The sequence below is a fragment of the Neophocaena asiaeorientalis genome, unplaced genomic scaffold, assembly GCF_003031525.2.
Source record: "Neophocaena asiaeorientalis asiaeorientalis breed wild unplaced genomic scaffold, Neophocaena_asiaeorientalis_V1.1 scaffold293, whole genome shotgun sequence".
Classification (NCBI taxonomy): Eukaryota; Metazoa; Chordata; class Mammalia; order Artiodactyla; family Phocoenidae; genus Neophocaena; species Neophocaena asiaeorientalis.
In genome coordinates this window covers 3,936,447-3,959,290 of record NW_020173920.1, presented here as the reverse complement: position 1 = coordinate 3,959,290, position 22,844 = coordinate 3,936,447, and the positions used below count along the sequence as shown (strand labels likewise).

Below are 22,844 nucleotides of genomic sequence, written 5' to 3'. Positions count from 1 at the left end.
GATGCCTTGGTGAACAGACACAGCATCCTTGGGGGCGGGGTGGGGGGGAGGCTGGCATGGGGAGTCCAGAGGACAGACGGAGTGGGGGCTGACGGGAGGTGCTGGCTGTGGTGTCCCTTCTCCAGAGGGGGAGGTGGGAACTGTCAGGGAGGGGCCGGCAGGCCTGTCATCTCAGCAGGCCCCCTGGGCGGCTCAGCAGGGCAAGCTCCAGCAGAGAGGGCCGTGTGGGAAGCTCGGGTTCAGCCTGTTTCCCTGGCAACCGGTCTCTTCCAAAGCCAAGGCTGGCGAGGATCCGTGTGGTGGGAGCCTGCAGATCTGCAGGGCAGCGGCTGTACCAGCCTGTGGGTGGGACGTGACTGGGAGGTGGGCCAGCGCACCGCCTCAGGTAGCGGAGGGACAGGCGGCACCGGGGAGGCAGCGGCTGGGTTCCAGCAGGAGGGGGAGACCTGCTCAGTCCAGCTGGGGGACTTTGCTGTAACGCCCCTCTTTATCCCGCTCTGGAGCGATCACAGAAGCTTCAGTGTTGGAATCGCAGCCCTGGGGAGCTCTGTGGTTTCTCACGCTTCCTCTCCCTGCACACGTTTCCCCCTGAGCTGTGTTAACTGGATTTACTGAGGAGAACAGCCTTACTTAGGGAGATTTCTGAATAGGCTTCCATTCCAAGGGAGGGCGAGGCTTGCCCAGAGCGGCTTCAGAGGCAGGGCTGGAGGAGGCTGGCCGTGAGGGCCGGCGGGAGCAGCAGCAGGAGTGGGGAGACCCTGGAGGCCACGAGCGCTGAGGGATTAAACACAGGCGGTTAAGGCCTCCGAGTGCCGAGAGCCCTGTTTGTGGCCCGCTGGCACTCATGTGCAGGACTAGATGCAGAATACTTTTCAGCACTAAACTCACCTCGGGCTCCCTCTGGCTACCCTATTACAATTTTTCTTTCCCCTGGTTTCTTTACATATTCATTTCTTTCACAATTATACTACATGTATATTTATGCAGTTGCCTGAATCCTCTCTGGGTGACTATTTTTAGCATTTATAATCATTATCCAGGTCTGTCTGGGTTCCACAGCCAGTGTTTCAGACCCTCCCAGGACACTTCACCTTGATCGTCTGCAAAGACCCAGAGGGCCCTTCAGTTCACTCAAGGTTTTGGGTGAAAGGCTTAGAAAGATGCCCGGGGAGTATGCCCACTCTTCCTCTGTGGGGCGTGAACCCGCCTGTCCCGCCCTACCTGTGTCTGAGCACTGCTGAGACAGCATCCCTTCCAGAGCTGCCATGTAGTCGGGGCCTAGCCAGTCATGGTAAGTAGTTTTCTCTCCCACAGGTACTGCCCGGAGGGTGGCATCCTTGAAAAGCAGGTCTTGGCCATGATAGTTGGAGGAGTCGAACATTTTGAACCCATTCTTATTGTGGTCATCTCCAAACAGGTCCTGGAAGCACACAGCGGACCTGCTTTGCATCTGGGCTCACAAAGGGTCACCCGGGTATCACTTGCCACTAACCGCTTTATACACCAAGCAGCAAGAAAAGTCAGATGCCAAGACTCTGTTTTGAAATCATAAGCTTGCCAACTCATTGACCTCTGTTACCAAAGCAGATTTGGAGGAAGAGATGACCATAGCCACCACAGTAAGACAGCCATTCAGAAACATCACACCAAACCAGCTCTTGGATACAGAACTGAAGCCTGAGCCTTACAGGCAGAAGGACCCAGAAATGAGAGATGATGTAGTTGAGATTACCGAGGGGTTTGCTAAACCTGCTCCTCAACCTCTTCTACCAGGCTTCCTCACTCTATCTTATGGGTGTCCTTTTCCCCAAACCCAAATGATTTCATAAGAGAGCCTTTTGCTCTGTCACTAGCTCTAAGAAGGTACTAGGTGAGTTGAATATCCTTTACTAACCCACCCTCCTAGCACCCAAGAGATTCTTGCAGCAGCTGTTGTCTTCCCTTGCTGAGGGTCCTCGGGGTGAGGTGTGCTATGGCTCCCTCCCTGAGAGAGTCACTAAAGAGGCCAGAAGGGATGTGAGAAATTATGAATACATGCAGGACGTCAGGAGAACATGGACGAATGCTTATGTCAGCTTTTAAATACCAATCAAGGGGGAGAGAAAGAGTAAGGTGGTTATTGATCTTTCTGGGGGGACTCAAGGATCCTCGTGAGGATATGATGAAAGTTCTCGGCCTTCTCCCCAGAGAAGGGCACATCTACACAGGGCTCTTCCACATCACTTCAGAGGGTCTGGGGACCCGTGCGGAAGCCCAGGGACCCAGAGACAAGAACTCCTGGGACAGAGGGACTCTGTGGGGAAGATGAGAGCAAATATCATTTCAAAGGTTACGAACTGGCCTGGAGAGCCAGCGGGCTCTGCGAGTCTGTGGTGCTTATGGGGGAAGGGAAAGGAGGTCAGTTTCAGTCTATGTCAGGTCGGGGGTGAGTAGAGGGGGAGGTTGGGAACCAGGGGCGCTGCTGTCAGACAGCCTGGGTTCAAATTTTAGGTGTGTTTTAGGTATTTGTTTTTAGGCCAGTAGGATTTGCTGATGCACTGGAAGTAGAGTGTGAGAGGAAGACAGGAGTCTGAGCTGACCCCTGAGGAAATGGAAAGGCTGAAACTGCTATTCACTGAAGTGGGGAAGATGGAGGGAAAAAGGGGAGTCCAACTTTGATTTGTTCAGCTCAAGATGCCTGTTAGAAATTGAAATGTCAAGTGGGTAGTTGTTAAAGATGCAAGTTTGAGATTAAAGGGTGGGACTGAAGCAGGGCTGCGGATGTACACTTAGGAGTCATCAGTATACAGACTGTAGTTAACGACCTGTGGCTGGACGAGATCAATATGGGTGCAGGTGCCGACAGAGAAGAGGGCTTAGGATTGAACCCTGGGGCACTCCGGTGGTTACCAGCCAGGGAAATGAGGAAGAACCAGCAAAGGAGACGGGAAGGAGAGGCCAGAGAGGTAGGAGGAGAGCCAGGCAAGCGTGGGGCCCTGGGAACCAAGTCGGGGAACTGCGTCCAGGAAGGAGGTGAACTTCAGGAAGAGGGAGCTGCAGCCAATGCTGCTGAGAGGTCAGGGAGAGGTAGACTGAGAAACAGCCGCTCTATTCAGCAACATGGGTCACTGCGACCTTGACCAAGGCAGTTTCAGGGCCCTGGTGGGGCCTCTCCAGGGTAGTCTCCATCCTTAAGAGAGATCAGGAGAGGAGGAACTGATGACTCCAGAGTAGAGATGGCTCTTTGAAGGAGTTTTGCTGTAAAAGGGAGTGGGATTACGGCTACAAGGGGATGTGAGGCCAAAAGAGGGTTCATTTGTTTTTACGAGATGGTAGAAATAACAGCAGGTTTGTATGTTGGTGAAAGTGGTCCGGCGGAGAAGGGAAAATTAATGATGTAGGTGACAGAGGGCACAGTGGTTGGAGGGATGGCTTCGGCTAAGTGAAAATCACAGAATTCCCCTCAGGCTTCCTCAGTTTCTCCTGAAGTCTGCTCCAGGTAGACTGGGTGACCCAGGGGCTTGGCTCCCCTCTGTCACCCTCCTCCCAGTGAGGCAGCCCCTGCCCTGGCTCACCTGGGCCTTGTCCAGCAGTCCATACACAGTGAAGATGTTGGTGTCTGGCCGGACCATGACAGCATGGGACGGTATCTGTGCCAGGTTGCAGGCTGCGAACTGGGTCACCTCGGCCCGGGCGCCATTGGGACACAGCAGCTCGTAGTCCTCCGACATGAGCTCAGCAGCCCAGGGCTCAGAATTGTGGCCTGAGGGGATGGAGCAGAGGCAGGGAGAGGAATAGAGAGAGGCTGCTCTCCTCAGGGATCCCCAAATCCTTGGCTGGGGAGGGGCGGTGATACCTGGCCAGCTCCCCAGCCCTCTCCATTCTTCAGTTGTTCTGCTCTATTACCAGGGTGAGAGAACCCAGCTGGGCTAATAAGGTTATTCGTAGGGAATAGGAGGTATGCACTATGTAACTCTGCACTGTATGATCACACCCATTTTACAGGTGGAGAAACTGAGGCTCTTAATCACTCCCCGGCAAATGACTCCATCTGTGTGTTACAGGTCTCAGGGTGGGATGGGCTCCTCCCCTAAGAGCTGAAGTTCTCAAGCCAGAAGAGGTATAACATCAAGTATGGATCTGTAAGATGCAGTTTCAAAGGCCCCTCCTTTGCAAAGAATCTCATCAGGTAGGTCTACAATGGGTACCAGGAATCTGCATTTTAAACTAGCAACCCAGTAATTCTGATGCAGGTGGTTGGTCCGAAGGCTTCCTGACAAACACTACTCTTAGGAATCACATTATTTTTATGTCTTCCTGTATTTGCAGGAGGAACTCCAGGTGGGCTCACGAGCAGAGATAAAAGAATTTGAGTGGCCCTGGGAGGCGGTCGCCTCACTGCAGGTGAACCTTGCAAGGGCCCCGCCTCCTCCCCGGCCCTCAGCCCAGGACCACAGAGGGCACAGGCTGGGACCAGGCAGCGCTCACAGCTCCTGCAGGAGCACGCAGTTCCCTCCTTCTCGGGGATGATCCCCAGTGTTCTTGGTGGGAGGTTGGCAGGGGAGTGGGGGTATGGCAACAGGGCCTGAAACGCTTCCAGCTCTGTTGGGGCAACTGGTCTACAGTTTAGTGACTTTCATAGGCAGGGTGGGATCTGAGTTTTGAAATACTGTTTTTTCCCTGCGTGTCTTGCTTTCCCTTCGCCCATGTCCTCCTCCCCTTCGGGCCTTCTGTCTTTCTGCCCTGAGTTCCTGGGAAGAGATGTGTTAGGACAGAGTGGAGAAGACTTAACCTCCAGTGTTTGGGGTTTCAAAGCCTGGGGTGTAGGCAGGGTATATAGAAAATGCAAACAATAAAGTGTTGAATGGAAACAGCTTTCAGTCTTCAAAATGGATAGATTCCCTGAGGAGGGAGAACAGGATGGGGCAGGGGAGTGGTGCACGGTCAAGGGCCTGCACCCCGATAGGACCTCAGGTGGGTGCTTAGGGGTCCTGGAGGAGTTCTTGGGCTCTTCTTCCCAGGTGGAGCCCAGGAAGGTGACTCCAGAGAAAAAAACCACCTGTATGATGTGAATGGGGGGTGTGCCCTGCCTCACACGGCTTGGGGGCTGCAGAGGGATTTCCCTGCGTGTGGCATTGACCTGCTCAGGACCAAACACCAGATGCTGATGTGAACTGATAACCCTGGGGAGAGAGGCCCCTACCACCTCTACCCACACACCTGGGTGCCACATAAACACCCCAGAAGGGGTTCTCTCCAAATTGATTGAGTTTCTACCATTTCAGTGGAATGGGGATTTAGATTCCAGACAAATAAAGACTGTCACGTGATCTGTGCATTTGGATACGTGGTCTGAGGTCTGTTCTTACCACTCCTGGGATCCCCAAGGGGCAGAGCCTTCTAGACTCAGTCTTTCCTGGCTGCCACTTGGCCCACAGTCCCAGCACCATCTAGCGCCTGGATTCTGCTGGAGATGGGGAACAGCCCCGCCAGAATCTGGCCCTGCCATGTCCCAGCACCATCACATACCATTCGTGTTGTCGAAGACAGTCGTGTGCTTAACGAAGGCAACGTCCCCTGCATTCTCAACCAGGCATCTGCCATGCAAGAAGCCAAGACAGGTGTCGGCAGAAGGTCCCACCCCTGTGCCTGGCTCCAGGACCACCTCCCCACACCCCTCCCGGCCCGCCAGGTACCTGAAGGCGCCACTGTAGCCGTAGTACCTCTCCTGGCTGTTTCCCACACACTTGTTGTGGCCTTGCTCATCTCCCACGCAGAGTGCGCACAGCGAGGACGGGTAGTTCTTGGGGTTGTTCACGGGCACACAGCTGGCACTGAAGAACTCACTCACCGCTGGGGCAGAGGGGAAGGGCTGTGCTGAGGGGCCGGCAGCAGAAAGGGCGGCCAGTGGGGAGATGGGTGGGCTGCTCCCCGCACAGATCTGCCCGCTGGCCCACCCCATGGCTCAAGGCCACCCGTCTGCTCCAGTGCCCACCCAGCTCAGAGTGGCGTGTCTCCTCCTGTGAGGATCACAGGGACGGGGGCATTGCCGACATCGTCTAGATACAGGAACCCCCAGTGACAACCCCTGGTAAGTGGCCGCCCAGCCTTCCCTTGAACTCCCTCAGGGACGGGGAACTCGCTACCTCATAAACTCTTCTGTTCCAGTCAGAGCAACCGCCCAGCTGTCTAGGAGTGGGAACAGCCAGTTCTAACACCTTACATGTGCTTGTGTGGGTGGTTAGAAAAAAAATGTGTTTTTTTCCCCCGAGGTGCCAGCCAGGACAGAGGTGTGTGCGCAGCCAGCTTCCTCCTGCCTTTCCCTCACCAGGAATGTGCATGATTTAACACCCAGGGAGGGCCCTGCGTATGGCATATGGTGGGTGCCTGGTGAACGTGTCTTCTTCAGCACTTATACAGATGGCTGGCCACTTTCCAACAAGGTCCCCCAGATGCCCAGGGGGACAGCCCATGACTGGACGGTGGTACAGCCAGGCCCAGGGCCAATGCACTCGCCCTGCTCCCCATGCCCATTGGAACTATTCCACTCTTGAGTGAGTAAGTGGGTAGGGGCACTGGCACCTTCAACAGAACCAGACACCACCGACTGTCTCAAGTGTAGCCAAGAATATTCCCCAAACTTCCCAAGAGCAAGGGGGCATGTCAAGGAGGAAGAGGACATCTCTCTGGGGCTGCCTTCTGTGGGGTCCTTCTGGGAGAGGACCCCAGCCCTCAGAGCTGGCCCTGACGCCAGCCAACCCCAAAGAAGAGCTTGCACACCTGTGTGTCTATAGAGGATGGTACCTGTGAGGACGTCGCAGTCCCTGGGCCGGATGAAGCCCTTCTGCACAAGGGCGCCCACGGGGATGTCCCAGCCTGCAGGGCTGCCGAAGCCTGGGTGGCAGGAGCGCTTGCCCCGCAGCTCGTCCAGGGTGAAGGCATAGGAGCTGTTCCGCTTCACCACGGCCACCACGAAGTACGAGTTGCTCCTGTCCTCCGCTGGGGGAGGGGACACCAGTGAGGCCCCTCACCTAATGCTTAGTGGCCTCAGCTGAGCAAGAGTCAGGGCCGGATCCTGACGGGGCGCTTCTTCCCTCAAACCCGTTCCCTCTTGCTGCTCCTGACCTCAGAGCGGTGGTCCTGGCCCCATACGCCTCTACCCGCTGGTACTAGGCCCTGGCTGCCTGGGCTCAGGAGTGCCCAGGCCAAGGGCCGGGTGGGTGTTCAGGGAGCACATCCAGCAGCGGGACCCCTGCGTGTCCCCTCAATGCTGAGAAGCAGCCCGTGGGGCTCCACTTTTCAGCATTCTGTGCACCCTCCAACAGTCCTCACCCAGAGGAATTTGTTTCTTTCCTTACACTCAGGTGGTATTTTCTCACCTCCTGGGAGAAAGGTGGGGGCATAGCTGAGGCTGCAGAAGCGCTTTCGCTAAGATGAGAGAGTTTTCATGTCCAAGTGGAGGACACCTGAGGTCACTAGACCTCAGCACAGAGCACCTGGGCCCTGGCCCAGGCCACTGAGAAGGTGTTCATGAGCCGACAGGAAGGAGGGTCCCAGGGCCACCTTCCGTGGGCCACGCCGTCTGGACGGAAGAGGCCAAGGAGGCTTTCTAGTTCAGGGCTTGGTAAATTACTCAGCCTGTTTTTGTATAGCCTGAGTTGCAAGTTAAAAATAATTTTTATATTTTTAAAGGGTTGTTAAAAAGAAAAAAGAAGGAGAAGAGGAACATGCAGCAGACTGTGTGTGGCCTGCAGAGCCTGAAGTGTTTACTCTCTGACCCTTTACAGAAAGTTCTCCAAAGCCTGCCAGACTTCCAGTGCCCAGGGCCAGAGTGGCTCGCCTGTGATAGACAGCAGCTGGCCCGGGGAGAAAGGCTCTGATGAGTCGTTTTTATAAATATAAAAATATCAACCAGCTCCCAGCCGAGGCCAGGTGGCTGGCGCCGGCACTCACGGGCATAGTGCTCCCCAGCTGCTGGAACCAGGCCATATATCTTCCCTGCTGTGTAAATGTCCTGGCCCTTCAGGGTCACAGCGTCGATTTGCCCAGCCTGCAGGGGGACAGAAAGAGTGGCCAGGCTAGAGTGGGCCCCAGGACAGCTCTGGGTGTCGGGATCTGACAGAGGTGCCAAGGCTGGGTCTCTCGGGGACTTTGGCCTCAGGCTCTCTTCCCCTGGGAATCCCATCTTGCCCTATCTGCCCCTTCCTCTCCTTGTGAAGATGGGCAGGAAAGAGAGGTGCTTGGAGGACCAGAGGCCTGAAACAAACCACCACCAGCATTCCCATTCATGGGTGTCTTTCAATCTTTCAGCAAGTGTTTTCTGAGGGTCTCCCGTTGCCAGGCCCTGTTCTGAGCAGAACCTAGCACAATGGCTGCTCTCATGCTCGGTGCGGGTCTCCCCACGGCTTGCCAGCCTCAGACACCTGCAGCGCCGTACTGCACCCCCAGCACCTGGCCAAGGGCTGGCACACAGCACGAATACAATACATATATCTCAAATGCGTATGTGAATGGATGAATGAGCCAGGTCTGAAAAGACGGAGTCTCAGGGTCTGTGGGAGGAGGCTTCAGGGTTGAGGGATACAGCCCTGCCTCAGAAGCCAGCAGGAGGGGCCCAGGACCTTCCTCACTCGGAAACCTCTAGGGCCCTCCAGGTCATCTGCACCCCACCCCACCTGTCCATTCTGAAGTCTCCGGACAGGTGGCTCCTCAGACCCTGCCAAGAGGTTAACTGGTAATCAAGCCATACCCCAAGGGAAGAAGCTGGGGCCCGGGGACAGAGGGGGCACCTGTAGCCCGGGAAGGTGCCCGACACTGTTCAGGGCCAGAGGCATGAGGTTATGACGATGGAATAACGGGCAGTGGCATTGACGTTTTGAGCCTGGAGGGTGCCTCTATGGGGAACCCCTTTTGCTCCCACCCAGACCTTCTCCACAGTGGTGTGGTGCCGGGGAGGAATCCAGACCTTAACCCACAGCCCAGGGGCTGGGCCAGCTGACCCTTCCTTGCCGGCATCACTGCAGTCAGGCAGGAAATGGGTGTTAGAGCTACACTGGACATCACCTCTGAGAACCTTAGAAGTTAGAACTGAGGATCTCTGAGCCTTTGGCTGGGGTTCTCAGGGACCCCCCCCCAAATCTACTCCTCTCCCCACAGGCCCCTGTGCGGCCCCTTGGCCCTCTGTGAGTTCAGGTGGAGAGAAGGACTGTGCCTGGAGACAGCTGCATCTCCCTGCATCTCTCCCTGCTCTGGTGCCCCTGGAACAGCCGCTCCTCTACAGGACAGCCTGCCCGGGATTAGGAAAAGAGTCCCCACCGCTAAGTCCCCCTTCCTTGATTCCCGCTGGGCTCCCCTCCCTCGGTGCCACATCCGGCTCTCATCAACCCCTGGGGATAGGGGCTCCCCCGCCCTTCAGCTGGGTGACCTGAGGCAAGTTACTTCCTCAGCCTCTCCCAGCCCCAGTCTCCACGGACGATAGCAATCATATCCACCCCACAGTGTTGTTGTGAGGATTAATTGAGGAAACCCGCATGAAGGCTTAGCACAGTGCGAGGTACATAGGAAGTGCGTGCTTATGAGACTGTTACTGTCACGATCCCGGGCCCCTGTCCTTCCTGCCCACTCGCCTCTTCTCAAGCCATGTGCTGCCTGGCTGGGGCAGGGTGGACGCACCTGAGGGGCTGTGACTTGGCCTGCACTCGGGGACCACCTTGAAAAGGGCTCCTCACCATCAGGCCCCACGTAGTAGCTCTTGAAAAGCAGGAGGAAGTGAGTCCAGGAACCCGGGGTGGAGGAGAGCCCTGTAGACTTCATCCCTGACTGCAGGGCCTTGGGCACGTCTCCTACTCCTGGTCTCAGTCTCCAGTCAGAGAAGCGAAGCAGGACAGAGCTGAATGGGCTTTCAGAGACAGGCCTGTGCTTTTAACTACAGGCGGCAGGCATATTAAAGAAGGCTTAGTCAATTTAATGGGGACTAGGATAGACTAGCCCAGAGACTATCAGTGCACATTGTATTTAGTAAAGGTAAGTACTGTTTGGCTTCATATCTCTCTATAGGGGATACATAGTTTTACATGTTTATATCTGAAAGAACAGTTTTTGTGTACTAGACTGTGATTGATGGAAAATGTATTTCTGGGTTGCAGTTTAATAAATGAAGAGCCAAGGCCACCCCGTATTGTGCACAGGGGGAAACTGAGACTCAGAAAGTGGAAGGGGCTTGCCCAAGGCCACAGGGTCGTGAGTGCCAAGCTGAGCCAGTCTCACTCCCCTTCTGCCCCTGCCCACTTGCTCACTGCGGGGGGAGCCCCCCTCTGCCCCGCCCCCCAGGTGGGGTGGCTGTTTCCTGCGGCCACTTCCTCTTCCCCCTTCTCTGTGGCGTTGTCACAGGAGACTTTCTTCTCCTCCCCAGGCTGCCCTGTGTCCTCCAGACCAGGTGGGACAGAGGGAGAGCCGGGAAGGACCGCCCATCCCACCCTCCCCGAGTGTTACAGCCCCCCCGGCAGCAGGGCTCGCCGAATCCCGGGGCTGAGGGAGCAAGACCCGTGGCCGGTCTCTCCCCACTCCCGGCGCCCACCCCCGCGGGGGGCTCTCCCGCGAGGGGGCGTTACCCGCGGGGGCGCGCTGGTGTGCGCCAGGGGGGCCGGCCCGCCCCTCCCACGGCGCGACCGCTCTCCACTGCCCACCCACCTGGCCCGCTCTGCCCCTCTCTACACGGCTCCCACCTGGATCCGTTCCATGCAGTGCTGGGAGGACTCGGCAGACACACACTGGATCTCCGGCTTGAGCCTCTGCCGGCTGAAGGCCACAGCCATGTCTCCACACTTCTGGATCTCGGGCGTGGACAGCACACACCAGCGCAGGTAGTGGGGCAGCCCTGTGTGGGTGTGGGCGTGTGGTCACGCTGGCCTGCCTCGGGGCTGGCCCCCAGCAGGAGGAGCCTGGAGTCAGACCCAAGGGAAATTCTGGCTCTTCCCCTGGTTAGCTACAAGGGGTAAGTTATTTCACCATCTAATCCTGTTTCCTTACCCAGAAAGGGGACCACCGAACCTCTTTCAAGGGGCCGTGAGGATGCTTGAGGCAGATCATGGCTGTCGTGTATACAGCTCAGGCCTGGCATACCATCTCCCTGGCTGTAGGTGGTGGATACGCGGGGGCGGGGGATAGATGCAAAAGCCATTTGTAGACTACTTTAAGGGCCTAGGAGAGAGACAGTGCCAGAGCCAGGGCCGTGGCCACGTGGTGAGGGGGAGTGAGGCACAGTGGTGGGAGAATGACAGGACTTGACACATTCTGTATGGAGGGGCAAGGAGACCCTTTGGGTCTGGATCCCACCCCCTGGAGCAGGTGGGGTTTCCAGGGTACAGCAGGCCATGCGACTCCAGAGTCTTCTTCCCCTACCCCCAGAGGCAGGAAGGTGGAAGCCACAGGTTCCCATCGAGGCCAAGAGACACACACAACTTCTGGGGTGAGTGTCCTCCTTTGGCCACCTCTCCAGAAGGCCTGGCCACGCCTGCGGTCAGGCGAGGGCCGGCAGAAGAAGAGACAGCTGGACTTACGGTTGGGGTCACAGAGGAGACCCTTCATGGCATGCAGGTACTCGCGGCCCAGCCACGCCTCATAGGTCTGCGTGGCGATGGGCACCAGCTCGGAGGTGGTGTCTTTGAACATCAGGTTCTTCTGGCCGTAGGCCTCAGAGCTGAACATCTGGAAGCTGCTGCCCTCATGGCTGAACAGGCGCTGTGTGTCAAGGGGTCGGGGTGTGGGCTGGTGAGCAGCTGCGGGGGCGAATCCTCTCCTCCCAGTTCAGCCACCACTTCCTTCTTCCTGGGCTCTCAGGCCAGGCGCCCACTCTGAGGACCAGGGGGGGCGCCACCTCCCTCCTTGCCCTGTGCTCCCCCGGTGCATTCTGCCTTCTCATACTCAGCCGGTTGAACACGTGGCGCGTGGCCCAGGTGTGCGATGGTACTCAGCACAAGCAGTGGGGCTGAGCATCGGTGATATGGATGAACGAGACTAACTAAAGCTGGTGAGGCCCACGGGCAGAAGCTTGCTGCTCCTGTAAGCAGCGGTCTCAGCAAAACATTATTCACCACACTTAATTAATGGTATACTTTGACATTTATCGGTTTTGTCATTTTGTTTATTTGCTCATATGTTCTGATCTTGGTTTTAAGAGCCACAAATACCAGGAGCTTTCTCTGAGGGGTGCCTGAGCCCCCTGGTCTCCCCACTCTGGCCAGCCCTTCTCGCTGCCAGCTGGCCCAGTTGGTCCCTTCTTCACTCTGAGTTGGCCTGAGGTTGAACGCCCCAGAGGTCTGGCTCCCCAGCTGGGGTCTGTCCCAGGGCAGGGCCTCGGGGTCCTGGCCCTCCGAGTCTGGCTGGCCCAGCCCCAGGATGGCTCTGAGCTCCAACCCCGGTGAGAGACGAGAAGGTCCAGCATCGCCCTAAGAAACTGTGTGGGGTGCCCTGAACTCACCTGGCCTTCGTTGAGCAGCCGGAAGATGAGACCCCCATCTGTGTCGGCCCGGACCACCACGGCATGCGCAGGCACCCGAGCCAGGTGGCATCGCCTCCATTCGGTGACATCAGCCCGGCTGCCATCCCGGCACAGCAGCTCGAAGTCCTGTGACAGCAGCGTCTGGCCCCAGGAGGGCAGGGTTTTCCCTGGGAAGATGGGAATTCTGTGGTGAGCCAACTCCTGTCCCGGGTGGGGCTTGGTGGGGACATCAGGGAGGACCCTTGAGAGGGAGCCTGGGGAGAGCTTAAGGGTTTCATGGCCACAGACCCACAGTGAAAAGAAACCCTTATGGGAGGTGAGAACCAGAACCACACCAAGAAGTGAGAACCCAGAACCACACCAGGAGGTGAGACCAGAACTCAGAATGACGAGGAGCTTGGTGGCTGCACCACACAAAACCAGGTGTCTCTGTGGACTGTGTCTATTTACTTACATTTTTTATTTGTCACCAATTTCTAGTAATAAAATGGATTTGAGATCTCTGACAATAACACAATATATATAAACAGAACTGCTCATTAAAGGTAAAAAGAGTAAGAAAGTAAGAGAAGCTTAGGATGAGAGAGAGAAATGTGTCAGGAGTTCACCACTGCCGTCTGGCACTAAATTTAGCCCTGAGCAGAGGGCAGGGGATGGGGGTGGGGTGGGGCATGGTGGAAACAAACCCCGACAGAATTCACCAGAACCGTGGCCCAGACAGAAGAGGGTAAATTCCCAAAGCTTCAGCCACAACTCCAGCTATTAATACTTTGGTATTTTTCCTCCATGTCCTTTTTTCTATTCTATTTTCTAACGATTTTAAATATGGTTAAGGACATACATGATAGGCAATTTTGCATCCGACTTATTTAAAAATATTTTTCCACATTACTGGAAGCTTTCCATAAAACTCATTTATAAGAGTGAATATCAACACCAAATAGGAATATTAAGAAGACGAATTTCAAGGATTGTAACTCATGCAATAAGACATACCACAGATGGCCCTACATAACAATATTTTAATGACTTTTAAATTTTAAAATGAGTAGGATAAACCTCTGCTAGAAAATAGGAGGGAAAAAGATAAATTTGTGGGGTCATGATCACTCTATTCACTATTTAAAAATAAACCAGAAAACCAAGAAAGTAATAGTTTGGAAAAGTCCATAAAGGTCATTTTTAATGACTGCATGGTAATTTATAGCACTCTCAACAATTACTCAGTGTCATTCTCTCCCCACTCCCCAACTTTCCTCTATTTATAAACTGCTGCAAAACCTTTGCAATAGAGCTCCAAGGGATCATTTGGCCTTCCCTCCAGACAAAGGCATCATTTAGGTATTTTGATCTGCCACTCCTGTTTTTCTTCACTAGGGACAATTAAAACCATATTACTTCACTACTTTGAACATTTATGTCAATTCCAGTCTTTTCCTCTTACCAACTTTTTGCCTGAAGACAACTCTTTAGAAAATTACTTCCTTAGGTTTCCTTAGACTATCCTCAACATTTTAAAAGAGATGGGTTTAACCCAATACACCCCTAATTCTTTCTCCATCTTCCAAATTCTCGTTTGCTTGACTCATCATAGGATCGTCCTGCTCTGAAGACAATCCGGTCTCCTTTTTCAGATCAGTTTTTTCTCAAATCTGGTTCATGTTGTTTGTCTTCATGAATGCCAGACTACATGATGGACCTTCTGATTTAAAAGGAAAGATTAACAAAAAGAAAAAAGAGATAATGATTCTTTAAAAAAGACAATGATCAGAGCTTCCCTGGTGGCGCAGTGGTTGAGAGTCCGCCTGCCGATGCAGGGGACGTGGGTTCGTGCCCCGGTCCGGGAAGATCCCACATGCTGCGGAGCGGCTGGGCCCGTGAGCCATGGCCGCTGGGCCTGCGCGTCCGGAGCCTGTGCTCCGCAACGGGAGAGGCCACAGCAGTGAGAGGCCCGCGTACCGCAAAAAGAAAAAAAGACAATGATCAGACATTATGGAACAGGCAAAACTGTAGAGACAAAAGTCTGACTGGTGGGCATCAGGGAGGAGGTTGGAAGGGATTGACAAGAAAGGGGTATGAAGGAACTTTTGGCGTGAAAGGTCTGCCACAGTCACTATCTTGATTGTGGTGGTGGTTGTACAACAGTATGTTTTTGGCAAAACTCATAGAACAGTACTTCAAAAAGGGTGCATTTTACTTATGTAAATTATACCTCAATTTAAAAAAAAAACTAGAAGATTCTTAGGCAAATCCAAATTAGGCTACATTCTATAAAATAACCGGCCTGACTCTTCAAAAATGTCAATGTCACTAAAAACAAAGATTGAGAAACTGTTCAAAGTTAAAGGAAACTAAAGCAACTTAAAAGCTAAATACCATGTGTGATCAAAGATCAGGCCCTGGCCTGAAAAAATTGCTACGAAGGACAGAAATGGGACAATTAGTGAATCTGGAACATGGACTGTAGCTTAAATATTGTGTCTATGTTACATTTGGTAACTGAATTTGGTAACTGCACTGTGGTGAGGTCCACATCACCTTGCTCTTAGGAGACATGTACTAAAGTATTAAAGGGTGTGATGTGGGCAAACATATTCTCAGGTGGTTCAGAAAGACACACACGTACAGAAAGGATGATCAGTTCCACGTGGCAAATGCTCAAAGCTGGAATCTGGATAAAGAATAAATACGGGTTCTTTGAATTATTCTTGCAACTTTTCTAAAGCTCAATTATTTCAAAATCTAAAAATTTTGAAATGACAATGGTATAATGGATCGACATCTAACACCAACCCATCTTTTAACAAGTCCTCGTCCAGGGATAAGGGATGGCTTCTTCAGGAAAAGGAACAAAGGCTGGAAGGGACAGTAGATGACAGCTAGTGCAGAGGTTTGCAAACTTTTTTTCTTCAAAAGCAGAATCTTCACACGGAAACGGAACCCAAGGCCAGAAACGTATCAGAGCGGGGCAGAGCAGCTCAGCCGGTTCCCTTGCCCGCAGAGCAGCTGAGCTCCATCGGTGAGCCCCACCTCTTTCTTTCTGTCAGGGAGGGTTATGGGCCCTGAGATCCGCGGCTGGGGGCAGCCTCTCCACTCACCGTCTGTGTTCTCCAGCACCGTGCTGTGCTTCACAAAGGCCACGTCCCCGGCCCCTTCTGCCAGGCACCTGCGCGGGTGGAACCAATGAGCTGCCATCCTCCACCTCGGGAGGCCTGGCCTGGGCGTGGGGTTGGGGTCATGGAGGGCATGGGTTTCACAGTCATGCTGTCCTGGGTTCCAGTTCCCCAGTTTGTTGGCTGTGTGGTTCTGGCAAGCTGTGGAGCCCTCCTAGCCTCTATCGCCTGTAAAGTGGGGATGAGAAAGTAGCTCCTGTGGGGAGAGACCCTTTATAACCCGTATAGATCCTGTACAGCTGAGCCTGGGGCCTGACAGGAGCAGGTGACCATAAGGCAGCTGCTTGGTCAGTAGCCTGAACACTCAGAATGTGTTGAAGATGACTCCCGAGGTCATACCAAAAACCCTGAGTGGAAGGGACAAGGATTTTGTGGATCCCCTATCTGTCACTGCCCAGTGACGGAGGCAGGTCAGGGCCTACTAGGCAAAGGGGCTGCCTGGGTCCCTACAGCCAGCCAACAAGCAGGGACTGGACTGGGGGGATGACACCAGGAGAGATGGGGTGGGTGAGAGTCTCTGGCTTGGAGGACCAAGAACTGTTTTTCTCTCTGTGCCCCAAACTGCATTTCCCTTATTACACCCTGGGGCAGCAGGCTCTCAGGTTCCAGGTGGAAACACTGTGGCCAGGGCCGTCAGAGGGACCTGGGAGACTCCCATGCCAGCCCCCATCGAGTGTTTCCTCCTTTGTGGACAGATGGAAGTGCACCACAAGCAGTTAGAGACTCTCTTGTCTCCATGGAGGGCTGCTCTAAAGTGCCAACCTGAACAGGGGCAGAGAGAGGCCAGCCCTGAGCATCAAGCCTTGGGGGTCCCCCCCCCATGCTCCCCCACTCCAGCATCCTCCCTCCAGGTCTCAGACACTAGAACGGGGACCTGGGAGCAGCCAAAGGCTGTTTGGGCCATTTTCTTCTCTCTGAGCCCTTACTTCTCTAAATATACCAAACATGTTGATTTTATGAGCAAATCCCGCCTGGCATATACCAGTTTGAGGTTTTTAAACTAACCAGGCACATGGACTATATAAAGGGTGCTTTGATGAGAGGCAGCTGACATCGCCACTCTCCCAGGGGCCCTCCCTGGGCCGAGGTGTTTTTCCCCTGCGCTTGTGGCCCCGTCCCAGCCCCTCTCACCGGAAGGCCCCGCTGTAGTCGTAGTATCTCTCCAGGGGGCTCTTGTCACACACCCCTTCCCCAGCGGTGTTGCCCCGGCAGAGTCGACAGAGGGACTCTGAGTAACTGGTCTCTCCTGCCCCGGGGACGCAGCTGCCCCCAAAGTAGTCGCTGACAGCTGTGGGAAAGAGACAGAAGGGGTCAGTCACACAGCATCAGACCCTGCCCCACCCTCCAGGGAGTGCTCAGGCCACTCGGGTTGGAGTCAGGAGGGCTGGGCTCCCCAACTCCCCAGGCTTCCGTCTGAGCAAAACCGCAGCGCTGGATCTGCTCAGTGGTTCCCAGACGGGGGCCACAAAAGTGTGGGTGTCGGAGAGTGACGGCTACTATTTAAAAATGGCTCAGGGGGGGTCAAACGTTTACCCCCAGATGGCCACACAGGACAACTGTCAGCCAGTTAGTGTTCCCATTGAGGGTTCCATTTCAGAAGGAGTTATGTGTAGTCAGTGAAAGTAGGGAAATAAATGATTACTTAAAAGAGTATAATTAATTTTATAGACGACACTTCTCAAAACACGGGGAGGGGAGGGAAACAGCAGAGAAGGAGGCCTGGCTGGGGACAAATTCAGGATCTGCAGGATTCTGGGGCCCTTGCCAGCACCCAGGCCCCGAGTCCACCCTCCTGGCAAATATTTATCCTGTGCCCAAGGACCCCCTAGTGCCATGTAGGGTGAGCCAGTTGCATTGTGCTCGGCTAAACCAAGCTCTTCCAGGGCAGGTTCCTTTCTTGGTCTTTCTGCATCCTCGCAGGGGAGTGGACATTTAATAAATGTGCCAAATGACTGGTAAACCTCCCACAGCTGGGCGCCGTCTGAGAGGACATGGCTTCCAGGCCTTTGTGCACGGTGCTGTACGGGGGTAGAGCATCCACGTGTATGTGTGTGTGCAGGTGGGGCAGCATGCGTGTGTGTAGTGTGTGGGTCTGTGCCTGCATGGATGGGTGTGCCCACGTACGCGTGCACGTATGCACACGTGTATGTGCGTGTGTGGGTTTGTGCGTGTGTGTATGCATCACGTGTGTGTGCACCACAGTGACCGGGAGGGAGGGAAGCTGAGCTCATAATAACAGCAGGTCCCTGCAGTGAGCACAGCCCCTGTGCCGTGCATTCTGCAAAGACGTTGTGGAGATTACCCCAGTCCTCCCAACGCCACAGCAATGGAGTAAGTGTTAATTTCCCCATTTTACAGGTGAGGAAACTGAAGTTCAGTGTGTAGAGTAATCTTTCTGAGGGCAGGTCATGCTGAGCCAGGGTGTCAACTCACACGTACCCACAGCAAAGTCTGGGCTCTGAAAGACCAGGTGCTTGCCTATGTGCGGAGCAAACCAGGAAGCAGCACACTCAGGAACGAGGGGTTTGGGGACGCCTGAAACTCTCCTCAAGGGGTGGTGTGGTCCCAAGAGGGCAGTTTGAGAAGGTGGTCATGTGTCAGGGGCCACCTCAGACTGACACAGCTGGGTGGCCAGGGGGTGACCAGGAAAAGAGGCCCAAAGCATGGGCCTCTGTCCAGGTCACCAGAACCAGGGCTCTGGGCTCCCAGCCAGGTCCCCTCAGCACCTCCTGCCCTCGCTCTACTTTCACGGGGCACGTGCTGTTTGCAGGACGGCCCTATTCTCACCACCTGCGAGTCAATGGTGAGTCTCTGATTAGCCACTGGTCAGCTTTGTGGGCGCAAGTCTGCAGCTTGCTTGGGTCCTGAAAAAATACGGCTTCTGACCCTGTAAAGCTAAGGACACATTCGTGGCCATGGCGACCATGTCTACACCAGGTGAGAGGTGCTCCTGGGCGATTTGCCGCCTCCCGTGGGGTGGGCCTGCAGGGCCTGTGCTTGGCTGTACCGGGGGCCCCGGGAGGAGTGAGCGAGCGTTGAGTGCCTGGAGGAGCCAGCCAGGCAGAAATCTAAGTGGGGGCAGCAGCAGGCCGGCCAGCGGACAGGAGGGAGTGATGCCGTTGACGAGGGGTCTGGGGAGGCCCAGGGGAGGCGGCTGTGCTGCCCCTTAAAGGAGGCGCAGTGAAGTTGAGCCCGGAGGGAGGCTGTCCCACGAGGGGAAATGCAGAGCCCCTGCGGGAGAAGCCGCTGGCGGTCAAGCCCTCACCTTTGAGCACGTCGCAGCCCATCACCGAGAGGCGGCCACTCTCCACCAGGTAGCCCACGGGCACGTTCCAGCCCACCGTCCGGTTGATGCCCGTGTGGCAGGACGTCACGCCTTTCAGGGTGTTGATGGTCACGTGGGAGCCTCTCTTCACCACAGCCACGGCATAATAGGAGGTACCGACCTCTAGGAGGAGGGGAGAGGAGAGGAGTGAGGGTGGGAAAGAGGCTGGGACCCTGCCTGGGAAGGCTGTGGGAGAAGGGTGCGAGGGTGTGCACGGATGCATGTGTGCACGTGTGCACGTATGTGGATGTGCACGTGCGTGCGTGCATGGCATTCCAGTACCAAGAGAGCAAGTGGGTGCAATCCACGTGTTGTATCACAAGACCCCGCCCCCTCCAGCCTCTGCGTTAGCTATTATCTTGAGATGTTAATTCATTCATTAATTTTCCCCTTGTCCTTCCCGAGCCAGCTGGCACTCATCTGGGTCTACGTTTGCACACATCAAGGGAGCTCTGTAGCCAGACCAAAAGCAGAAGTAGCCTGCAAGTCTTTCGTCTTCCAGAAGTCTAGCCCCTTAGGAGAACTTAGAGGATGTGAGGGGATGGTATCACATTATGGGAAGAAGAATGGTTGGGAGCAGGGCAGGGACTTCCCTAAGATTAGAAAAAGTGATTTCTCAGCGCTGGGCCAGGGACGCAGGGGTAGAGATAGGGAGAGACAGACACACAGACACTCACACACACACAGAGAAGGAGAGAGACATGAACGATTTGGTCCCAAATGACTCAAGACCTGAATGGGGTGCATGTCGGTGGGCGAGGGTCTACAGCCTTGCAAAAGATTCCCCTGGGCCAGAGGTTGCCTGGAAGAGGCCATTCAGACAAGACAGGGATGACTCCTCTATGGGACTGATGACCAGAGGGCATCCATCACACACAGACATGTACACAACTGCCCGGGGGTGGTCCGATGCCCATGATCATAACGAAGCTGAGTTCTAGAAAACCAAGCCAGTGTTATTTCTTGCACCCCTGAGCCTGGCCCCTGTCAACCTAAGCAGCCTGTCTGGTCCCACCCTCTGACTCCCCACTCTCTTTCTAGTTTCTTGAACTCACCAAGCTCTTTTCTACTTGGGACACTTTTCAGAGTGCAACTTTTTTTTTTTTCTTTTTTTGCGGTACACGGGCCTCTCACTGTCATGGCCTCTCCCGTTGCGGAGCACAGGCTCCAGACACACAGACTCAGTGGCCATGGCTCACGGGCCCAGCCGCTCCGCGGCATGTGGGATCTTCCCGGACCGGGGCACGAACCCGTGTCCCCTGCATCGGCAGGCAGACTCTCAACCACTGCGCCACCAGGGAAGCCCCAGAGTGCAACTTTAATGTCACCTCTCCAGACAAGCCCTCCTCTCTGCTCTATTTTAGCCGGTCTTCCACGGCCCTTATCTTCTCCCTCATGGCCTTTCCTTCCTTCACAGCACCCAGCACATTTGTAACTGCAGTTTTTGGTGCTCATTTACTATGTGACTCTTGCTCTTGGAGGGCAGGAATTGGTTCTCTTGCTTACTGCTCTGTGCTCATGACTGGCATGTAGTAGCTGCTCAATGAATGTGCTGAATTAATTAAAAAGGAAGAGCTGTGTTTGGGGCCCACGAGGCAGGGCTGTTTCTGGTCATTGAGTGGAAAGCCTGGCTGGTTTGCAGGGTTGGACTGTGTCCTGTGTCATCTGACAGTCATCAGTTCAACAGGTGACCAAGCGAGGCCCTGTGCTGGGTACCAGGCACCAGGGGTATACAAGGATGAAGACCAGGCTTGCCTCAGGGGACTCGCTGTGGTGAGGACAAAAAAAACAGACAGAGGGGAAAGGACCTTGTGGAGTGAGTCAGTGCTCTGGAAAGCAGGAAAGAGAGGCCCTCTGCAGGGGTGGGAGGGCTCAGGGGAGCTCTTTGGAGGTGACAGCTGAGCTGGGCTGTGGCAGACGCTATGCACTGGACAGGTAGAGGCGAGGGGTGGGTCTCCAAAGGGCAGGCTGTGCCAGAGGCATGTCTGGTGTGAGTGCAGGGCTGGGGCAAAGAAATGCATATTTCTGAGCACACACCATGTGTCAGGTGCATACAGACTGGCTCATTTAATCCATGTGACAGAGCAGGGACCACTATCCTGGTTTTATGGTCAAGGAAGTGGAAGTTGTTCAAGGTCACACAAGATGACAGGAAGGGGCAGAACTGGGATTCCTTCTTGGTCTATGGGGCTCTGCAGCTCCTAGTCACCACTTCCTGTCTGGCCCCATCCCCACTCCACACTGCATCTGACAGAGGGTACTGGAGAGTGCGGGGAGCTGGGGATCACTGATGCCTCGTTCACCTGGCAATCATGCCCCGCACTACTCCAGGCATGGGGTAGCCCCTCAGTAAGAGCTTGTGGGTGACGGTTAGGGGGCTGCTGGGCTCCCCATGGGGAAGAACAAACTCAGGTCAGCCCTTCGTGTCTCTGGCACCCCCGGCTCTGGGGACAGGACTACTGACCAGCTGGGGGCTGCAGGGTCGGGCCGGGCCCAGCAAGGACATACTGCTGAGTGAGCTCCTCTCTCCTTCCAGCCCCCTCCCACTTGGCCCTCTGACCTTGATCATACACCTCGCCCACCACGGGCTTCAGGCCGTGCTCCTTCCCCGCCTCGTAAATGGCTCCTCCATCCAGAGTGATGGCGTCAGCTTCCCCGGCCTGCTGGGAACAGGTGGGTCAGTGCAGCCTGGCCCCAGGGGCACTCAGCCAGGAGCTCAGGGACACCTGCTCAGGGCCCCTTGAAAAGCCCTGGAGGTCCACGTGGTCCTCATCATCTGGCCTGGGAGCACTGTCTTGACTCAGCCTCTCAGGCCCCTCCCTGCCAGGGCCTAGGTGTCTCCCCCGACCAGGACCAAGGGCTCACCTTGTTTTTATAATTATGTTATTTAAAAAATATTAATGCTATAGGACTAAGCATAGTTAAAAATCAGATGGCACAAAATGAAAAGTAGTGAAAAGTGAGCTTCCCTCACTTTCTTGTTTCTCAACCCCCTGCCTCTGCTCCTCTCTAAGATGCAGATTGAATCCTACAAATATCCTCTTCAATTGTTTCCTTTTTGTTTTAAAACACAAACGGGGTCCACGGGTAAAATGATAACTTCAGCATAATTGGTTTCCACCCTCTCGGTGGAGCCTGGCCCAAACCCTTGGCCACATGGATTGTGACTGGATTAGCTCTGGGGACGCACCAGGGGCTAAGCTGGAATGAAAACCCGGGTCCCCTTGTATTTGCCCCTGATGCTTCTCTCCACACCTTGTCCTGTACTGAAGTCCTGCCTCTTGAGTCCGTGCCAGTTGGCAGATCTCCTGCCCCTCAGAACAGCTCTCCCACCCACCATGCACCCACCCAGGACTGCTGGCCCTGTTCCTCCTGCCCCAGAAAACACACAAGCCCAGTTCTGGAAAACTCCAAGGAGGAGTGAGTAACTGCCATGGGCCATGGAGGGGTCTGCTGTCTGGGCTCCCCTGGGTGGGGCAGGTCATGTCCCCCATGTAGAGGGGCTCTGTGCAGGGAAACTCTGCCTCTCAGACACCTTTCCCCACCGGTGCCCTGAGCAGGGCCCTCCCTGGGCCTCCCAGCGCTTGGGCAGGAAACAAGCTGGCCCTTGTTGCGGGGGGAAACTCAGGAGATCCTATCGACCCGGCCCTGGCGGTGGGGAGGACTCCGGAGCCTTTCCCGCTGAATGAGGCTATTGTGCGCTCCCTCCTGAGTCAGAGCCCTCTGTCTGTGCAGAGCGGAAGGGAGAGGACTCACTGTGATGAGCTGGAGGCAGTGGTCAGCCGAGGTGCCCTGGATGCACAGGAGGGAGGGCTGGATGCTGGCTTGCTGGAAGGCCTTGCTCATGTCACTGCACTTCTGCTGCTCC

The 22,844-nt window shown here is 55.0% G+C and overlaps 1 protein-coding gene across 1 annotated transcript in view; it reads right to left on the bottom strand.

Moving 5' to 3' along the window:
• Positions 1–16: 16 nt before the first annotated feature.
• Positions 17–22,844, bottom strand: part of MELTF (melanotransferrin) — a 24,025-nt gene continuing 1,197 nt past the window's right edge. Inside the window, exons 2-16 of the mRNA XM_024752105.1 lie at positions 22,733–22,837; positions 21,537–21,636; positions 18,917–19,099; positions 16,783–16,939; positions 15,577–15,644; positions 12,458–12,645; positions 11,538–11,718; positions 10,704–10,855; positions 7,933–8,029; positions 6,784–6,978; positions 5,676–5,832; positions 5,509–5,576; positions 3,555–3,742; positions 1,222–1,420; positions 17–774 (exon numbers count right to left, since the gene is read on the bottom strand). Coding sequence (XP_024607873.1) covers positions 692–774; positions 1,222–1,420; positions 3,555–3,742; positions 5,509–5,576; positions 5,676–5,832; positions 6,784–6,978; positions 7,933–8,029; positions 10,704–10,855; positions 11,538–11,718; positions 12,458–12,645; positions 15,577–15,644; positions 16,783–16,939; positions 18,917–19,099; positions 21,537–21,636; positions 22,733–22,837 — 2,121 coding nt within the window. The 3' untranslated portion in view covers positions 17–691. The remainder of the gene's footprint in view (positions 775–1,221; positions 1,421–3,554; positions 3,743–5,508; positions 5,577–5,675; positions 5,833–6,783; positions 6,979–7,932; positions 8,030–10,703; positions 10,856–11,537; positions 11,719–12,457; positions 12,646–15,576; positions 15,645–16,782; positions 16,940–18,916; positions 19,100–21,536; positions 21,637–22,732; positions 22,838–22,844) is intronic.